We start from the raw sequence: 20,082 nt of genomic DNA on the forward strand, positions 1-20,082 counted from the left end.
GGAAACTGCGTGAAACTCGAGAGAGAGAGAGAGAGAGATTTCCCTTTTTCTACCTATATATTATTCGATCAAAACGAAGCACACGATCAAAATTGAAAGCAGAATAGTTATGATTTTTTTTAATCGGATGATTCTTTATGAAACGCCCTGTATTTCTTCCTGACTAGGTCGCTAACTGTGTCACGCACTCAATCACCAGGTCACGCACGTACTCACTAATTCACGCATTTTGTCACTCAGTCAGTAGATCCCTCAGTCTACCACCTGATCAATCAATATTCTGGGTCTAGGTCTCAGTCTACCATCGTGACACTCACTAGGTCACTTACTCTATCTCTAAGTCGCTCACTCACCAACACTAACTACTGCATCATTTGCTGATTCACTCACCCGGTCATTCCTCGCTCACTTATTGGCTCACTGACTCGTGTCAAACTGTTGTCGTCGAACTTATTATAGTTTGTTTCAGGTTAACTTTGCAGTGGAGAGAAAGGTAGAGAGTGTATTCCTTCGCCGCAAAATATAGTTCCCATACATCGGAGGTTTCTGATGATCATTTATATAGAATATTTCAAATTTTTTTATGATTTTGAAAAAGATACTGAAAAAATACCGTTTTGAACCAATGTATATTCGTTTAAAATTTTTAAATTAGAAAAATATTGGTTACCATTATCAAAAATCCATGGCGAGCTCAAGAACATTTTGGCGCGATTTCCAAGAAATTTTCCCCGCCAATATTACTATCGTGCTTTTTTTTTTTTTTTGATTGCTCAGAGAGAAAGAGAGAGTTATATATATATTATATCGTCATTTTGTTGAATTTTTTCCGATGCAATTTTTCATTCAGTTTTGCATGTAGTTATAGGCCTACACACCCAGACGAATATTCAATCAGGTTTTTTTTTCTCCCGAAAATAACCTCCAACGAATTCAGATATTCACTCATAGATTACAGGAACTGTCCCTCTTTCACGACAGCGCCGATACCGTTGTGAGAGGCTCTCTTTATGGGGGTAGGTTACGGTTCCAGACCCCCCCCCCCTCTTTTTTTTTATATCTATTTCTTGCCGTGTTCGTAGGATAGGGGTGGTTTCTGAATTCCAATAGCCGATAGCGGAGGGTGTTGACATAAGTAATGTCTCTTTTTCACCCACACCAACTTCCTCCCCCACAGCAGAGGCTGTTCCTCCAGATGACCCTTTAGTGTCTCTCCAGATAAATATAAATAAGCAAGAAAGAGAGAGAGACCCACAATGGTTTAGGCTTGCAGTGTATTTTTTTCTTCTGTGACAGTTGTATCTTGCTTTTCACCAGAGATAGACACGCTAAAACGTTCTCCGTTCTTTTTGGCAATAATGCATAAAGCACGTTATTGAAAAAGAAGAGGAATTTTGGATTGCAGGTGGCCTGATGGAACACATGTTGGAGCAACAACAATTAATAAGTAATAGAGAATCAGATAGTTCTACAACGTCAAGTGAGGATTCCGTAGAATGGGAATCCGTGAAAAATGACTAAAACTGTAGTGATAATAAGTGGCATCGACGTATATGCGTTCGGGTGGATGAGCGGCGGAAATTTCGGCAAGAAAAGTGAGTAAAAGAATTCTAAATTTTGCCTTATCATTTTTATTATTATTATTATTTGGGGCTATTCCCAAATTCAAACGTGAAAACCGGGTTAATAGGAGTTACTAAGATACTTTTCAATAAAAAAAATGATTTCAAAAACCGCAACTTTGATTTCTGAAAGTATCGACAATGATTTTTTTTTTTCATTAGCTAATTTTTTGTTACTAACTGACTGCAATTTTTTCTACAAGCATTACGTTACACATAAAAAATATTTTTTTCTGCGCGATTGGCGAGAATCAGCCATACCTTACCGAGGCCGCGCATCGATACATAGGTTAAGAAGCTTTCGTTGTCATAGCAACGAGTGATGCGGTTCCCTCGTAGCTTCCTCTTCACTGCATAGCTAACCTGAAACGGACTATAGTTGGTGAATTTTCCGTCGTTGAATTGTTGGTCTGTGAATTTTCCGTAGACATTTCATGACACCTTCCCTGGCAGTTAATTTTCATAAAGTATAAATCTAGTATAAATTTACTAGAAAATTAGCATAGTGGTCACGAATTCGGAAAAGGGGGGGGGGGTTGCTGTTGTATTTTCGGGGGAAATAGGGGGGGGGGCTTCATTTTCGATTTTCCAAAAAAAAAAAACCAAAATTAATATGATCTCGGTAATTCTCGAGAGTTCTCATGAGAGAAGTACGATTTCCCCCTTTCCGATTCCCTAAGGTTCAAAAATATCGGGTATTTAGAAATCCTATTCATAAGTTCTTAATTAAAGAAGGGTGGAATTTACACTAATTGGCAGTTTATCACGGTTTCTTTAACTGTATGTTAGGGTTATATGCCACCACTACTACTATTATTAACAATTAAATGCGTGCATTTTTACTTAAAAATTTAAAAATTACTATATTTTAATATAAATCAGCGACCAAATTCGCCAACTCATATGACTTTATAAAAGGGGGAAAGTAAAATTAATGCTGGTCTGGTAGAAGTTGACTGGAATTTTAACTGGATATATATATTTATTTATAATATCACTGTTAACCATATTGTTGACTTCACATCACATCCACAGAGGAGACCGGCTGATCGCACCACCCCCCGACCGTGAAACTTCCAGCTATATACCATTATTGTTATTATTACTGTTATCACAATTATTATTTTTGTTATTACTATATTAACCGTGTATTACAGCTTCGAAATGAGGCATTAAATATACTTTTACATCAAACTATATCAGCTGGAAACTTCAGTGGTTAGGAAACCTAAGTTGCCCGCCTTTTTGGGGTATCGGGTCGTAAGTCCTGAGTGGCACAACCTGTGCAGAAGCGATTTTCATCCGTCTCGGGCTCCTCGCGATCTCAGGATCAGAACCTCGGGCCGGTTCCCGGGCACCGACGTCGAGGCCCATCCTCATCATTGAAAGCCAGACAGGAAAAAAGGAGAATTCTAACTCGAACACCATTTCCGCTTGTGTTAGACCATGATGTGAAGCAAAAAAAAAAATCTGGTACAGCTTCGTCTGATTCTTACTATTTACTTCGTGTCTCTTCGTGATTATTTATCAAACCAGGACGATAAAATACCCGTATTTATATTATAGACACATTGTTGAACATGATTTGTTTAATATTATAGTCTACTAGCTATAATACCCGGCGCTGCCCGGGTTTTCTTCAATAAGGCTGTTAGAAACACGTGATATCTCCCTCTTTCTTTGAGGGACATGCAAACCGTGTCTAAGTTAACCAATATGGCGACGTCCTGCGCTACTCATGAAAGAAATAAATCTAAATTTAAAGAAACGTAGAAATGAATAGTTCCCCCCCCCCACTTTTTTTATGGGTGTTAGGTATTTCGATTCCCTCCCCCTGAACTTCAAGTTATCTATTTCTGCCTGTTTGAGCTTCCAAAAATGTTTAATTAAAGCTGTGGAATTTTTTCGATGCACTTTACGGGGCCCATAACTAATTTTAAAAACATCCTAAACTATATGAATTTATGCAAATAAATATCAAAAGACAATACGGAGAACTTAATTTTCATGCTTGAGAAGATATAAATAAAAAGTTGAAATCAATGTTATTACATGGATATCCAACTCAAAAGTAGATCCGGCAAATTATTCATATTTTTAATTTTCTGGGCTTCGTATCTCCAAGTGAATTCCATATTTCAAAAATCGAGAATTCAATTTAATTTTTAAAATTATTGATGTGGCAGGGACCCCCCCCCCCCACTAAATTTCCGTATTTATGCAGTTAAATCGGCAATTTTAATAGTGATTTCTATGAGTATCACCCTTTTCCTGACCCTCAAAGCGATGATGGTGATGATTATGACGTCTATTCAAAAAGCCTCATTACTGAGAGTATTGAAAATGTGGCAAACCATTATAAAGGCATAAACTATTATACATAACTGGCAGCATTAAAGAAGTGACAAACCATTGTAAAGACATAAACGCGTCTGAAACTCATCGCTAGGGAACCACGGTAACCAAAGTAAACGTTCGGAAAGTGATTGTTGAGGCCCAAAAACCATTGTTGCCGGACAGTTTTTTGCCCATTTGGGGCATTTGCCCTGGTCTGACGAAATTTTAAAGTAGCCTATCGTTCAAGTCGGGTCCCATTTGGTATATATGCAAAATTTGGCGACGATCGATCTAAAATTGTAGATTTGTATAGAGAACATACACACACACAGACACACAGAAAATCAATTTTATATATATAGATATCCGATACAATTGTTAGAGAAATGACCATTGTTGATCAAGGCGAGGCATTCAATCGAGGAGAAATAATTTGTGAAAAAATAATGATTTCCCAAATTGACGAAAATTTATAATTAATGAAAAATAGTTACGGAATCAGTGGTAACTGCAGAACTACTGATAGGAATAATTTCGGAATTATTGAGAATTGTTAATTGTGTAATTTTTTTTTGCAGAAAATAATTTCATAATCGATGAAAATTTAAAATTATGGAAACAGTAATTTCTCAATGTTATCGGGACTAATTTGAGATTTAATAAAAGAAATAAAGTGATTAACAAATTAATTAATTAACGAATGGAAGGAAAAAAGAAAAAAAGTTCAAATTTAACGGAAGAAATAAATTCACAGTAAATAAAAGAGTAGATAGAAAATAATGAAATTGCAATAGAAGGAAAAACTGCAATAATTTAATAGAGGCTATTTTTATTCACCGATAACACCACGTATTGATTCTAAACGCATAGATAAATATATATGATATATGATAAAGAAAAGGTGTTTTGCGTGGATTCCAACTGCCAAAATGCGGATTGTGGCGATAGCAGCGGTTCGTAAGACGAAAGCTTGGCCGTCTTTTCTCTGATGCCAGAGATGTTTTGAAAAACAAGGCATGTTATGGCGCGACGACTTTTCGTCATGATTATGCTGCGTTCACATATCGGAGTCGATGTTGTTGATGAATCCGAGCAAGTTATATCTAATATAAATGAAATGAATGCGCCGTGGTCCTAGGCGTGGGAAAGAATGTAGGAAGATGTTATAACGAACATGTTATCTTCAAATTAATACTTTGAGGGGACTACTATCATGACAGAGACGATGTTTGAAATGTAGCTTTTTTTCCTTCCCGTGGGAGTGGTACGGGATTATGCCTAGAGTGCAAATGAAAAAAGAAGACGACATTCATCTTCCTCTTTTCATTGTCGTCGGAGTTGGGGAAAGGAAAGACCTATCATATGCAAAAAAACTTACACAAAGTAATTTTGAAGAAATGAGAGAGTTTACAGTTCCCACGGTGCCAGTTTTGATACCGATCAGTGAAATTTATAAAAATAGCGGAAAGGGTTAATTTTCGTAAATTATTTGTTTTCCAATTTTGAGTTTCCATCGTGCTGAAGTGTGGAACAAATTGCGAGCTCAGTTCGAGTCAAAATGTCTCAGAGCAAGGTTGAAAATAAAAACTGAGATGAAAACAACAAAAAATTCCTAGGAGCAGATTTTGTGCCGTTCGCAACGTGAAGCGCGATACGCCGTCCACTCACCAATAAGAAAAGAAGTGTGACTGTTTTCTTACAGAGCGCGATACGGCTCACGACAGCGCTTTACGTTGGGCGTGATAGGCGGACTGCTCCTGGAGGAGTGAAATGCGTTACGAGGGGCGCGTTTCACCGATCTTCTCTTCATTTTTGTTGTGTTTTTCCCCCTCACCCCTTCAAATCGGAAATGCAGACGACAGAGTAGCTGGTGCCAGCTACTCTGATCTATAATAGCCACCCTGATCTGATACGACACGCTAGGAAAACACAAACGAGTAGCGTCATTTTGTAACACGTTTCTGCCGACGCGAAATTATATATTCCGGTTCACGCTGCGTAAAATATATTTCTAGGAAAACCTGGCTTTAAAGATGAAACGTCGTATTGGATTTTTATGACCCAAAAGTGAAACGTCAATCAGGATTTCGAAACGTTCATTCTGATTTATATGACCCACAGATGAAATGTCTATTCGGACTTATATGACCCACAGACGAAATGTCGATTCGGATTTATATGACCCACAGATGAAATGTCGATTCGCATTTATATGGCGCTAAACATGAAACGTCGATTCGGATTTTTATGACCCAAAGACTAAATGTTGATTCGGATTTTTATGACCCACAGATGAAATGTCGATTCGGATTTTTATGACCCACAGATGAAATGTCGATTCGGATTTTTATGACCCACAGATGAAATGTCGATTCGGATTTTTATGACGTTAAACGTCGATTTGGATTTTTAAGACATTAATTTATAAATTCTGTAAATATGTTCAACTTTTGGATGCTGAATTTGGCCACACATTTCGTTACGACGGCCCTTTTAATGCATCAAAATGCGCAGCATTATTATTAAATCTGGAAGTTATCTCACAGTGCTATAAATACGGCAGCACAGATTTCGGTGGACAGACCACTTTTTTAACTTTTGTTTTTTGTGAATCTAATAGTATTTTCATGTGAAGTTGCTATTTTCTAAAAATCGTCGGCGGGCCGCAGCAAAATGCTCGGATGGCCACATCTGACCGGTTAACGGACATTTTGCCCCCCCGGAATGTTTCGTCTCCGGTACATTAAACGAATTTAATAAAATTTCTTTAATTTTTTTTTTTAAGAAAATATTTTAACTATTGATTATTAATGTGTGGTCATATTTTTAAGTATTTTCAAGTGCATGTTTATGCACTTCTAAATGCATGTTTTCTTCATTTTTTGCGCATATATTTTTTCCTATTAATGCATAATTCAGTTTTTTTGATATGCATATTATTGTTTTCCATTTTTGAGGACATAATTTTTTAATTATAGTGCATATTTTGTACATGAGAGAGGCGTGGAATTCTGTTTCCACCCAAATTATCATCCGACCCTTCAAAAAGTGTTGCATCAGCAATGCGATGGACGAAACTGAAGATGATATCCTCTTTGAAAGTGACAATGGCGATGACAGCCCAGATGACGATAAAAACGAAGATTCCGCACCCTGTGATGATCTGACGGATAGTTCTCTGCCAAACTTTATACGCGAAGTCTATTTTTTTTATCTGTATTTCTTCTTTCATCGGAAAATATTTTCACAATACATGAACGTGAACAATTTCTGTACCTCCACCTTTGAATACGGTCGAGAAATTCTGCAGTGATGCTGATTCCAGAACAATGGAATAATGCAGCAGCAAAGATAAATTATTATTATTATTGTTTTTTTTGTTATAAAAATTTGATGATCAAGTTATTAAATTTTTGACATAGACATTAACTCCCGTAATGAGTTGTGCATATGCCCGCTCTCTTCGGAGAGAGGGGTCAGTGAAACTCACAGTAATTCTCCTGCGAAAAAATATATATACAACTAACGCTAGAAAACGAAAGAAGTTACGGGGAACTATTTCTTCCTTTTGAATTGCAGTAGCTACGAAACTTGAACTTCTTATATTTTCTTTCCATTTTTGAACAATGTGCCCGATATTACAGAGTTGTTAATAAAATGACAATCTTCTCATTAACATGTTTTTCAGAAGAAAAAGAAATATCTTATCGCTTTCCTGGCTAGCCAGCCCATAAAATCCCGTGCTGCATCTGTAACATCTACTGCTTTCGTGGTCCGTAACATAGCTCAGTCTAAACGGGCGATATCACCCATTTTAGAAAACACATATCCAAGTCCCTAACTGTACAACCTCTGAAGCTCTCGTTACACGCTGCGCCATTCAGTGAACCAGTTTGTCGCAACGCAAGAGTCTGCACCTAATTTTTCAAATCAATTTATGAAAAGCGCCTCGGGTAGCCCGAAACTAGGCTGACTAGGCTCTGATAATCATGTTTTTACTATTCTCAAGAACTTTTCATTGAAGCATACTGAAATTTCAGTTCAATACTCAGTTTCGTAGATAACTGATGTGAATAGTTACGGTTGCAGACAGTTCAGAACAGAGGAAAGTTTAATTATGTAAACCCTGCAGTGGCAAAATGAATAAATACAAAAAATATTACCTATCAATTCTTCGGATAACATGATCAAGAAGTTTTATTCCCACGTCACATTTGTTAAACATTCTGTATAGTTTCATGTAATTGTGGATGACGAAATCAAAATCTTCATACAAAATCAGCAGAAATTCTAAAATTATCCATCAATTTCTCAACTTCTTCTCGATTTTTGCAAACCTCTAGTGGTCTGTTCAATTTTTCATATGCGAAAGTCAAGGAATTGAGCTTCTTACAATCGCGTATCAATAATTTCAGGTATGTTGCGTCGACGAGGCCGTATAGAGCAATTTTCTCGATTACAGGGTCCTGGTTATCCTCCAGAAAGGCTTTAATGATTCCAGTAACGTCACAAGATGCGTAGATCGAAAGTCTTTTCAATGTTCGTCTCCATTTTTTCACAGCTATTTCAAGAGGCTTCGAATATTTTAGGATGTATCCGATGCAGAAGACTTCGACTTTGCCCGATGGGATATCGTGTATGTGACGCAATATAACGTTATTGGATCTGGTAATTTCCAAATGTCGCAATTGCGCCGAATTCCCGAAGATCTTGATCACGTCGAGGTCTTTGAAATTACATCCAACTGCTACGAATCTTTTCATTTCTCTGAAGCCTTCTTCGAGCTTTTTCGATAACTCAAATTTGCAAAAAGAAAATTCTAGCACTTGTAGTTTTGGACATCCAGCGTGAAGCTCACCGATTGGAAAAGAGTAATACTCGGTCGATTCGGAGCAGAATCGGTAATTGATTAAATGAAATTCTACGAGAGTCGGGAAAGATCGAGCTATTTTCGAGACCAACGCATCATCACGAGTGAAGTGACACCTCACATACAAATGCGTCAAAGTTCGTCGGAATCCCTTGAAAATCGGTTCTAACGCCGTCAATGATACCATCCGAGGACAACGTAAAGGGTCCCCCTCGGAGTTACAGTCTGGTGAACGCAATACCAGTTTTTCCATGCTCTGAAAGTTTTCTGCCAGAAACTGCATCATCTTTCCAGTCATCAACTCGTTGTGAGAAATATCAAGCGATTTCACATTGTGACAGTAAGGAATGACTTGAATGAAATTTCTGACAGTCATCTTGGGTGAATCTTCATTGTCCTCAGTCGATAGGTCCAGGGTTCGAGTGGATGAAAGATATCCTCTTTCGGCCAATCTGAGCAAGTGTTCAAAGTTCCAGCACATCGATTTCCAGCTGACTTTTTCCCACAGAATAGGGACTGAGCACAGATTCCTCCATAGCTTGCAGACTGGCGAAACTTTCCTCAGAAACTTCACCGGTCCTTCAGTTTCGATGTAACGAGAGAAGATCATCGCCATTATCTCTAGAGGCAATTCATCGTTAATGGATTCCATGCTTTTATCGGAGAAAAATCAATGTTGAAATGAAATTTAACGAACCTTTTCAGTCTCGGATCTGTTCAAATCTGTTTAAAAGAGCTAATTTTCCTCTTAATGGGTTCCTCTTGAGTCGATGTGTAGAAGTTGTCGCGATACGTTGATCTGAGCACTAAATCTTTGATTGAGACGTAAATGACAACCCGAATCGAGCACATAACTAAGATAAGAACGTCATTTCAATATCTTTTAATGCCGCCAAATATCCGATCATTGCTACATAGTTATGTTGCTAAAAGTACCTTAATTGACCGGGGGAATTAAATTAGAAAGAGCGATGTGCGAAGCGGCTGTACCTTCGTTTCTTCTGGCTGTGAACCCTTGATGCGTGGCATCATCTTTGTTGATGTATAAGAGTCTGGACGACTTTGACCACTCGTGAAATTACATTCTAACATTTCACGTGGAAATCATAAACGAGCGAATATTGCTCACAGTCAGTGTGGACATAGCCGTATCCTTGAAAGGTAAACAAATATAAAATTGTTGAAGTTGATTTCGATAAGTATAACAAAAAATATGTGAAGAAAATCGAGAGATATAAATAAATAAATAAATATATATATATCTCGTAAGGACATACAGGGCAACAACTTTTCAAATGGAAGTTAGAAGACAAGGGGATCGTATAATCATATCGATTTTTTATTTGCCGACACACTGTATTTTCACTCTGAAAAACTGGTAAATGGCAATTTTTGAACTCGTTTTGAGTATTTTTTGAAATTGAAATCGTACCTCTATGACTCTTTGTGGTTGATGCGATAAAGGCGGCATCAGAAGTTGCAGGAAACCGTGTAAAGCGCTGTTTCATCGATTTCGAAGTATTGTTTTCCGCCTTGGATCAGCGGCCTTTGTTTGAAAGCTCCGTCACTGCTCAAACACTTTTAAGCAGACAATATCAGCGTGCGGAACGCGCTGAATTGATGTGACTCGTTTACACTTTAGTTGCTTCTACATGTATAACGTTTAGGGTAATAACTGCGAGTGATGCACTTGCATCTCCAAACCTTTCCGGAATAATAGAAGAATATATATAAACCATTAATATGCAAATTAATATCGAGAACTATATACAAGAGAGAATGTGTAGAACTATATTCAATACTTCAGATGTCAACAAATATATAAATACAAAATCTTGAAAAATTTATATAAAGAAGTTAAATAATTGTCAACATACACAATTATTTCCATCGTCACTGATTTTTCTATTATTATTTTGGCATCGAATATTACAGTCATCTCCAATCCATAATAGTTCGAATTGTTCTGTTGTTATTGTCGTATAACTTTTTCTGTTTCTTTTTGGCAAGAAAGATAAAAAACAGAGAGCAGCATATCTACTACAAACAGGCTTCTTTACAAACGTGTGCCTTGCTCAGGAATGTTCCAGAGTCCAAAACCAAGTGTCAAATCATAACTCACATCTGTAGTACACATTTTGGGCATTTTTTTTTTCTCCTAATTTTCTTTCGTTTTTTGAATTCGAATATCTCAGCGAATATTGCAGTTAGAAACACGGGAGTATTTTTCTTGGCTAAGAAGTGACAGGGCAACAACTTTCGAGTTGTGATTAAGAAGACGAGGAGACAATTAAAAAACTTATATTTTTCTATTTTGTTACGCACTGCGTATTCACTCTTAAAACTGGTACAGGGTGATTTCTGTACACATTTTGATCACTTTTTAATTGGGATTGTACCTCTACGACGAACGATCGAATTAAGACTTTTAGGACACCTTGTAGAAGAAAATATAGAAGCTCTCAAGTTCAACATGATCATAAATTCAACCGAACTTCATTATTTGGAGAAGACGGCTATTTTCTCCGGATGTTCCAGGAATGGGAAAAGTTGGATTTTTCGCTCTTTGTCCCATCCCTCGGTCGGAATCTAATTTAAGGGCTTCTCTCTCTGATGACGAAAATATTATTGTTATTGATATCGAGCCTTGTTTATTGAGAGATAGATGTAAGAAATTTACATTTTCGGATACGACTATGCCATTTCCTTCCGTGTAAGCCGTTCTGTAAAGTGTTTTTTTCGTTTCAATGTAACGAAAATGATGGAAGTGAGTCCATAAAATACGTTCCATCGCTATTTGAACGATATAAAACTTATCGATTCTTTCGAAACCACGGCTCTCTCCCTCTTTTCGTATGAGTAGCTTTCGTAAAGTTTGAAATCGGAAAAAATACATCGCATTCCTATTCGATGTGGTAAAGGGCAGTAAACGTTATTCTGATCGTTTTTCATAGCAATGTCTCTATATATATGGCGTCATTATTCATTTCGACAGCACACACTGGCATATTGGTTTCAGTATCCAGAGTGGTTGTTTTTTTGCTTTTTGTCCGGATTTTTCTTCTAGTTGCGAGCATGTTTGCATCCATTGCTGCTGTTATGCGTATCTTGAGTTCGGCTAATGGGACTGTAAGAGAGGAGGCACATGTAGTCTTTCAAATTCCCCACAAGATGAAATCGCACACTGTGAGGTCCGGTGATCTTGGAGATCAGTGAGGTTTAACTGAATCGTCAGGTCCCGTACGTCCTATCCATCGTTTAGGAATGCGATTGTTCAAAAATTCTCGAACGTCAAAGCTCCAGTGTGGTGGCGCCAAGCCCTGCTGGAAAACGAAGTCATCCGAATAGGTTTCTAACTGTGGGAAAAGCCAAAATTGACAAACACTGAAGTAACCCTTTTCAAAACTATAGTCTGGTCATTACCGAAAAGAGCTGTGCAGACAGCCATAAATAAACCTGAACCACTTACAGACATGTGCACTAACTCGAATATCCAGGGCATAAGAATAGCCAATAGCCAACTGAGGGGGCAGTGGTCTTCAGAGCGTGGACATAAGGCTCCCTGCAAAAAGCCTCCAGAGCCCCATGAGACGGGGGGGGGGGGGCAACGAGGATCTTTGCAGAGAACCACCGACGAAAAAGATACGAATTTCACTGAAATGATCAGAAATGGTGAAAAATTAATCAAAAATTTATTTTTTCAGGACGCATTTCGGAAATAATGAGAGACATAATTTGCAAATTAGTGAGAAATAATTTCAGAAATAATGTGTGAAGAGAAGGAAAGGAAAAGTAACTTCAGTTGACGCACGTGGCGGCGGCCATAGTTTGAAGACCCTTGCTTTAGAGAATTTCTAATGTTTAATGTGTGAATAATATCATAAGAATCTAAATAAGAACATGAAATGAGTTTTTAATATTGTAACTGGACCAATTGTCACTGGAAATGTTTTGCCAACTGTTGCTTAACCCTTTGAGAGGTTTTAAAATTCCCCTGATCCGCATTATAATGATATCTGTGTGTGTGCAGCTTTTTTTGTTCCAAATGCTGGTGGTGGGTCCGATTCTAACAGCTCAAGAATCACCTTAAGCTCACTCGCTCTGACCCCTGTTGGCCGTGGTTTTGTTTGGGAAGTCACCATGTCCCCCCCTCCTCTTACTTCCTTCTCCAACCCCCCTTCCCCCCGTATGCATATCCCGGCCACATCAGCAGCTCCCACCATAAAAAATTCAAAAGCAATCAGTGTTAAGTTTTTGCCACATTAGAAAAAAACCGTCCCGACCTTACAGATCACTAAAATGGCCCGAAGCACATTTACACAATCACCAAACATGGCCCCGCTCTGTCCCTTGCGGGATATAAGCAGGTCACCTCACGGCTGGGCCATGTTAGAAAAAGGAAAGCCCCGCCAGCCGCCCAGACCACCGGTCGAACGCCGGCCGGTATCGCATCACCGGACTTCCGACCCACGCAAATGACCAGTAAGAACACCCTGGCAGCCCATGGTCCCGCCGGACCTACAGCAGGACGGCACCATCCGTCACTCCATCGGATCAACGGGGAAGAACCGTACGTCCGTTCCTCATCCAGCGGCACATATCAAACCATTATCATTATAGCACTCAATCCCTAGTTGCTGGTCAAGTAACCAGTCTCTAATCCTATTCTGGAGTCTCTTCACACCGAGCAGTTGCATCATCCACCTAAAACGATAACATTGTGGTGTCTCACGCAGACGACCCCCCAAGAGTCGGGTCAACGAGCTCGAGTGTGTCACGTGATCCCGGGTACTGGAGACGACCGTCTGGAAAACAGCAGAGCAGAGAGTCACTGCACACGAAAGCGTGAGGTTCAAAAATTTCTATGTCTGCCTTCCTTTTTCATTAACCCTGATTATCATGTTTGTGTCGTCGTAATAAATGTTTATTCCGAAGCTGTGGCTCTGTGTGGTGACTCCGCAACATAAAAAGAGCACAGCACGGCATAGAGTTAATAACTGTTGGGGAGGTTCAGGATTGTTGTAATTAACAACCATTGGTATAACAGACTTTGTCAAACATCACAGTTTAAAAATATATATATATATATATTATAAAAAATATAACAAGCTGAAAATATATATACATATGAATATATGAATGATGCGAGATATATATGGAATTATCATTCACAGGACAATATATTAAGATATCAATAAAATACTTTGTATATGGAGAATTATAAACATACATTGTTGGCAATAAACATAGAAAAATGACAATTCGAAAATAATACCATTCTCAATACAGTATTATATAAGAAATGAATCGTATAAGCACATTTACAGATCACTTAAGTGACCCGCAGTGCAGTTACCTTTCACATTGTTCATTTTTCACTTTTTCCTGCTACCTTTCACATTGCTTAGGTCACTTGTTTGACCGCCACAGGAATATTTACAGATCACTTAAGTCAAGAGTGCTCAACCACTAGAGGACTGCAGGCCCCTTAATCGATTTGAAAAAGTACAGCTGGCCACTTATGTGATTTCGAACAGCACCACGAGTCACTTAAGTGATCTGTAAATGTGCTTCGTGTCATTTTAGTGATCTGTAAATGCGCTGCGTTACTCTTAAATGATTTGTAAATGTGCAGCGTGAAAAATCCGATTAGTGTTTATGTGATCAGTTGAGATGACGAAATTGTCCTCGGTGAGGTATTTGGAATAATAATAGTGATATCAAACGCTGCCGTTCGGGTTCGACTATAAATCGTATAGGTCCCTGTCTAATTGCCCCTCGTCGGCAAAAAAATGAACCCGCGGTGCTACAAAAAAGATTGAAAATACTAAAAATCTGTACCTTAGTATACACTGAGAAAAACGGGACGTAGGTAAATCGTTGCTTAAAAGTCGTGTTTGGGTGTTTAAGAAAATGTTGCTCTAAATCTGCAGTGAAAATTGTTGTTTCCAAAATATTTTAACATTGGACTTGATAACTATATTATATGAATATTCATAATCATCCTCATACAAGTCATAAAGTAATGAAAACAATATTTCATCGTGATTCCAGTAAAAGTTATAAATGCTAGTAAGAATTGTTGGGATAATAACGAGAGTATATAAATGATATAGAATGTCCCGTACAATATACGGGTCATTTCCATCGTGATTCCAGACTTCTCTACATCAGTAAAGCCGTACTCAATATCACAGCTTGCTCATTAGTCCGCATTTTGCGTAATTTTCTTTTAAATAGTATATTCACCCTTTCTTAATTAAATATCGAAAGTTTAGATTTTTTACCGATTAGCACATTATTTTGATAATTTTATCAGATAGTTTGATGATATTTAGCCATGCAGTATTCAAATCTTATTTCAAACAAAATACGTGCCTGCACTCAAGGAGGGCTCTGCTTCTGTAAGATCATGTCTCGTGTAAATGCATAGGTTACAAAAAATAGGTTTTAAATTTTCTCTGTCTCATTAATTTACAGAAATTTAAAAAAAGAATCTCAAATGATTTTAATGTTTCATGAAATGTTTCTATATTAAGCCGAGCCCCCCCCCCTCCCCCCCACGTGACTTTGTCAGCTCTTCCCTCCCTCCTCTCCTCTCTCGCTCTTTGTTATACATAAAGTTTCAAAATCCCCGGATTAGACGCAGCACCAATCAAAGGGCTTGAAATTTCCCGCCACCAGTGAGAGCAGACGACTTTTTTGTTTTTGGTCCTTCTGTTTGTCTCTCCCAGGAGCATAAAGAGCTCCCGGATGTAATAACTCGGTTAACCATATGATCACTCTCTTAGTAAATCATGTGGTCACTTACACACATTCAATCACTCGGTCCCTCACACATTCAATCCCTCGGTCCCTCACACATTCAATCACTCGGTCACTCATACAGCCAATCACTCAGTCACTCACTTGGTCACTCACACGGTGAATCACTCGGTCGCTCTTACATACAATCACATGGTGACTCATATAGTCAGTCGCTCACTTGGTCACTCATACTGTCAACTATTTAATTACTGACTTGGTCACTCATACGGTCAGTCACTTGGTCATTCTTATGATCAGTGACTTGGTCATTGTGGTGATCTTTCTCATCGCCCCCATTCTCGGTTGGAAAAACTTTCTTCCTAGAATGCGGTTAGTGCTATTTAATTTGTAAACAAGCATAAACACCAACTCGTGTGATTTAATTTAATAGACTTAAAAACATTTGTCATTTAATGCGGCGACGTTTTTAAAGCTCTTTACGATCACGGACGTAATATTGCGTCCAAAGAACCAGTGGTGAAGTAAGTTGCCAGTTCCACACACAATCCGTATTTTTGCGACAAAACAAGAAATTTTAAGAGTGAACGAGACGCGTTGCAGTAAATGGAGATGGTGCAAAAACATATTGCAAGGGAAGAAAAGATGAAATGCAACGCAATGGCATTTACATTCCGTCTCAAAAGTTGATTTAAATTTGGAATTTTTTCAAATTCAAAATTAAAAAAATATATATAGCTGTCTCAAACGTAGTCGCACACGTTTCTTAAAGGTGGGCGGGCCACTTATGTGATCTCGAACAGAGCCGCGAGTCACTTAAGTGATCTGTAAATGTGTCGTGGGCCGCTCAAGTGATCTGGGACGGTGCCGAGGGCCACTTAAGTGATGTCAAACTGCACTACGGGTCACTTATGTGATCTGTAAATGTGCTTCGAGTCATTTTAGTGATTTCTTAATGTACTGGGTACCACTTACATCGTGTCAACTTTCCGTAAATTTCTTTCGCCAAAACTTTTCTCCCCACACGCACTCGAAAATGACGGCCCGAGAGTTAATTATTTAGCAATTGTTTCTCTCGTTTCTGAAGAGACGCCATCGTTCAGAAAATGACGGTTTGGATCATTTAAGAGAGAGAGAGAATCGGATTTCCAGTGGGATCAGTCGTGTAGGAGAAGGCAAGGGCGATGGTCTAATGGAATGTTGAAAGGTTCTGTGCTCAAATTGCTGAAAGAAATACAGACAGAGAGAAATCTGATTGCTTTCTGGAGTTCCATCCGCCTTAAGGATTCGTTCGGAGATGGCGTTGGCATCGCTGTGAACCACCCACAACCGTTTACTTCCACCATCACGTCTTATTGACAGCGTTATATCGAGTGGAAAAGGTCTTACAGAGTTTTCAAGGATCGGAATGTTGGCGCGCGTGGAGTAAGAGAGAGAGTTTGGTCTTCAGTTTGTGTGTGCGATCCTTGATTCGTTAAAGCGAATGTAATCAATTTTCTCGTCCGTGTCGCTTCTTTCTCTCGAGGGATTTTTGGCATCGTTTGCTTAGTGGACGGGGAACCTTGTGACAAATTATATTTTGTGTCTCGGTATATATGGAGAGACGTCCCCTATATATATATATAAAATATCTAATATATTTCAATGTTTTTTTCTTATTTAAAATATGTTCCTATAGGCGACGTTTCACGGGATCAAACGGACGCACTTTTTCACCTTGTATATAAAATACAAGCATAATGCATGGTATTGTGTCTACATTTTCACTATCCGTGTCAAGGTATCGAGGAACGTGAAAACCATTTGTCCAGTGCTTATAAAAATAGAGACACATTAATAATTTAAATATTAATCTCACAGTTAAGTACTTTGCTGCTACCTAGTGAGTATTAGTTGAATCAATCACACGCGGCCAGTTGAAATATTTGAAGAAGGCATTTCGGATTCGCAACGATAATGTTGAATATAATAATACGATATCAAAGAGAAAAAAAAAACGCTATTCGCTTCAAACAAGAAAATGTTCGAATCTTTTGATAGTAGAAGAAACCCAATATCTATATATTATCTCAGTTTTACTTGTTTCAGATCTAGTAATAGCGCGAAATATGTCTCTAGTGTCTAGAACATTATCTAGACATATCTGAATTTATTTCGTTATGTTATATACAATTCTTTGATATCTGTGAGGTTTCCCATTTTAAATACCTGGTCATTATAATGTCTTCCAATCTTCGCGTTGATTATATTTTTAATAAATGTCTACAAAAACACTTTTTGCTTCATCGTAACCTGAAAAACTCCACCCGTCATTTCCGTCACCCGCGCTACCAGACATTATATTCTCCCTGCTCTCTCCTATGCCTGTGAAGCCTGGAACCCCCAATACCTAAACCAATATAGACAACTCAGAATCTATTTAAGTCCACTCGCTTCATTTTAAACTGTTGGTCTTCGTCCGCCTCCACATCGGAGCTCAAGCGCCAAGTGAAAATAAATTTTATTTCAGTTTTTTGAATTAGTTTCCAAAAAGAGCCAAAACTAACTACATTATTAACCTCACAAAACAAAAGGTACTAAAACATATATGGAAAAATATATTAAAGTTATTTATAGTTATAGTAGTGAGGGATAATTGATGTAATCGATTGCAGAAACTTAGAAAACGCCTTATTCAAAATGTGCGGGAAAGTAAATAGTATTGCACTCGGGTTGTCAGGTAGAGGAAAGGTTTATAATTACCGTTATAATAAATATAGTCGATGGGTATTTTGATCATCAGGTTTGATCGCTACCATGGTTCTAGTATGCACTGACTAGTAATGCGTAGCAGAAATTCAAATGCTAACGAGCGACTATGGCAAATTCCATTCATTTTATGAGTAACTTCACGCCGGGTTCATAAGGGGCTTCTAGAAAATATCTTATAAATACGCGCGTGAAATGTATTTAGTGATTTTAACGTATTTTAAACCAAAAGAAGCCATTTCCATGCACTGAACTAATCGAATGATTATTAAAATATGTATCTCTCTCTGCAGAGGGTTTACAAAATGAGTCACATTTATTCGCACCATTCAACGTTGTCTACATACAAGGAAGAGAGCTTTTAGAAGCGTAGTTGCCGGTGCATATCGAACGACAAAATCATCAAATGGGGAATGAAATATGCTTATCCATAATCAGCTATTACATCATTAATTAATCAACGTTGCATATAATGAGACATTCATTAGATTTAGGAATGCAAAAAAAATATCATAATGCCGACAGTTTTGTTGTTAGATACTGTCATATTATGAATTTAACGGTTGGTCGGATAATATATAATTTTCTGTACTTTTTTTTTATCAATGATCATTACTAACCGAGAAGAAATTCCGGGAATTCGCCAACGTTTCCAGGTCCTCGTGGGGAAATCATAAAGTTAGGGCGGAACATTCTGGAAGTCTTTTAGGAGAAAATTCACCGCAACTGCCACGCCTTTAAAAGCGATTCTGTCGAGATTCATCAATTTTTCTTCTCATGGATGAATCTGTTCCTTTATTGCTCGAAAAAAGAAAAATTTGGCTCATTTCCAGCGAATGTCTCTCTCAAAATTGTGTGCCAAGTCCTGGAATTTCTCTCACAATTTAGAAACTTCACAAGAGATTTTATGTGTTTCAGCAAATGGAGCCGACCGTTTTCGGGAATATTTCTTCAAGCATGTGTTTTCTAACACTTTCCAGGAAGTTCCATTGATTGTAGAAAATATATAAATGCCAAAAAAAGTACAGGGTAGTAAGGAAAGTCACCAAGTGTCACGTTCTCCTATGAATTGTTGATCCTAGAGGCATACTTCCAACTAGAAAAATTATGAACACACATTAAAGAAGACAGAGGGAGGACCATTGAAAAATTTGAATTTTTTTTATTTTGTCACACACTGCGTATTCACTCTCAAAACTGGTACAGAGTGATTTCTGTACAAATTTTGAGCATTTTTTAATTGGGATTGTACCTGTACGACGAACGGTCGAATTAGGAGTTTTAGGACACCCTGTAGAGAAAATAGAAAAGCTCTCAAGTTCAACATGATCATAAATTTAACCGAACTCCGGCTAAATCGAGTTGGTAAAAGCCCGAAAAACGCTTTTAAACGAATACATTTCGGACATTTACCAAGCACTTCGGTAAATGCTGAGATTTAGACTTTCATGAAAATTAGTAAAAATGCGAATTTTCTAGAAATTTTATAAATTTCCACGTGCAATTTTCGCTGTGACATTCCAGGAGAAATCCAAAACAAAGGACTTCCACATAAGCAGACAACAGGTAAGATCGTAAAAAGTGAATTTTTCCCATATTCCACTTTATAGTAATGTGCTGCCATCTAATCTCAAATTTAAAAGTGACTCATGTGGTGACGATGAATTTCGAAGGAAAAAAAACTATACTCTTTATTCCGCTCAGTTCCTTATGAGCGAATCTAATAAACTGAACTGGAAA

At 37.9% G+C, this 20,082-nt stretch overlaps 1 protein-coding gene across 1 annotated transcript; it reads right to left on the bottom strand.

Moving 5' to 3' along the window:
• Positions 1-8,227: 8,227 nt before the first annotated feature.
• On the bottom strand, positions 8,228-9,445 carry LOC149077896 (uncharacterized). The gene has a single exon (XM_089242078.1). It carries the CDS (start codon positions 9,443-9,445, stop codon positions 8,228-8,230), a length of 1,218 nt encoding a protein of 405 aa, XP_089098204.1.
• Between the last annotated feature and the right edge of the window lie 10,637 nt (positions 9,446-20,082).

The sequence above is a fragment of the Pholcus phalangioides genome, unplaced genomic scaffold (genome assembly GCF_987345545.1).
Source record: "Pholcus phalangioides strain wild (caught in Gottingen) unplaced genomic scaffold, Ppha-v1.0 ptg000014l_1, whole genome shotgun sequence".
Taxonomy (NCBI): Eukaryota; Metazoa; Arthropoda; class Arachnida; order Araneae; family Pholcidae; genus Pholcus; species Pholcus phalangioides.

Bases quoted from the DNA above. Each gene is read 5' to 3' on its own strand.
- LOC149077896 (XM_089242078.1), bottom strand. From the start codon at position 9,445: ATGGCGATGATCTTCTCTCGTTACATCGAAACTGAAGGACCGGTGAAG.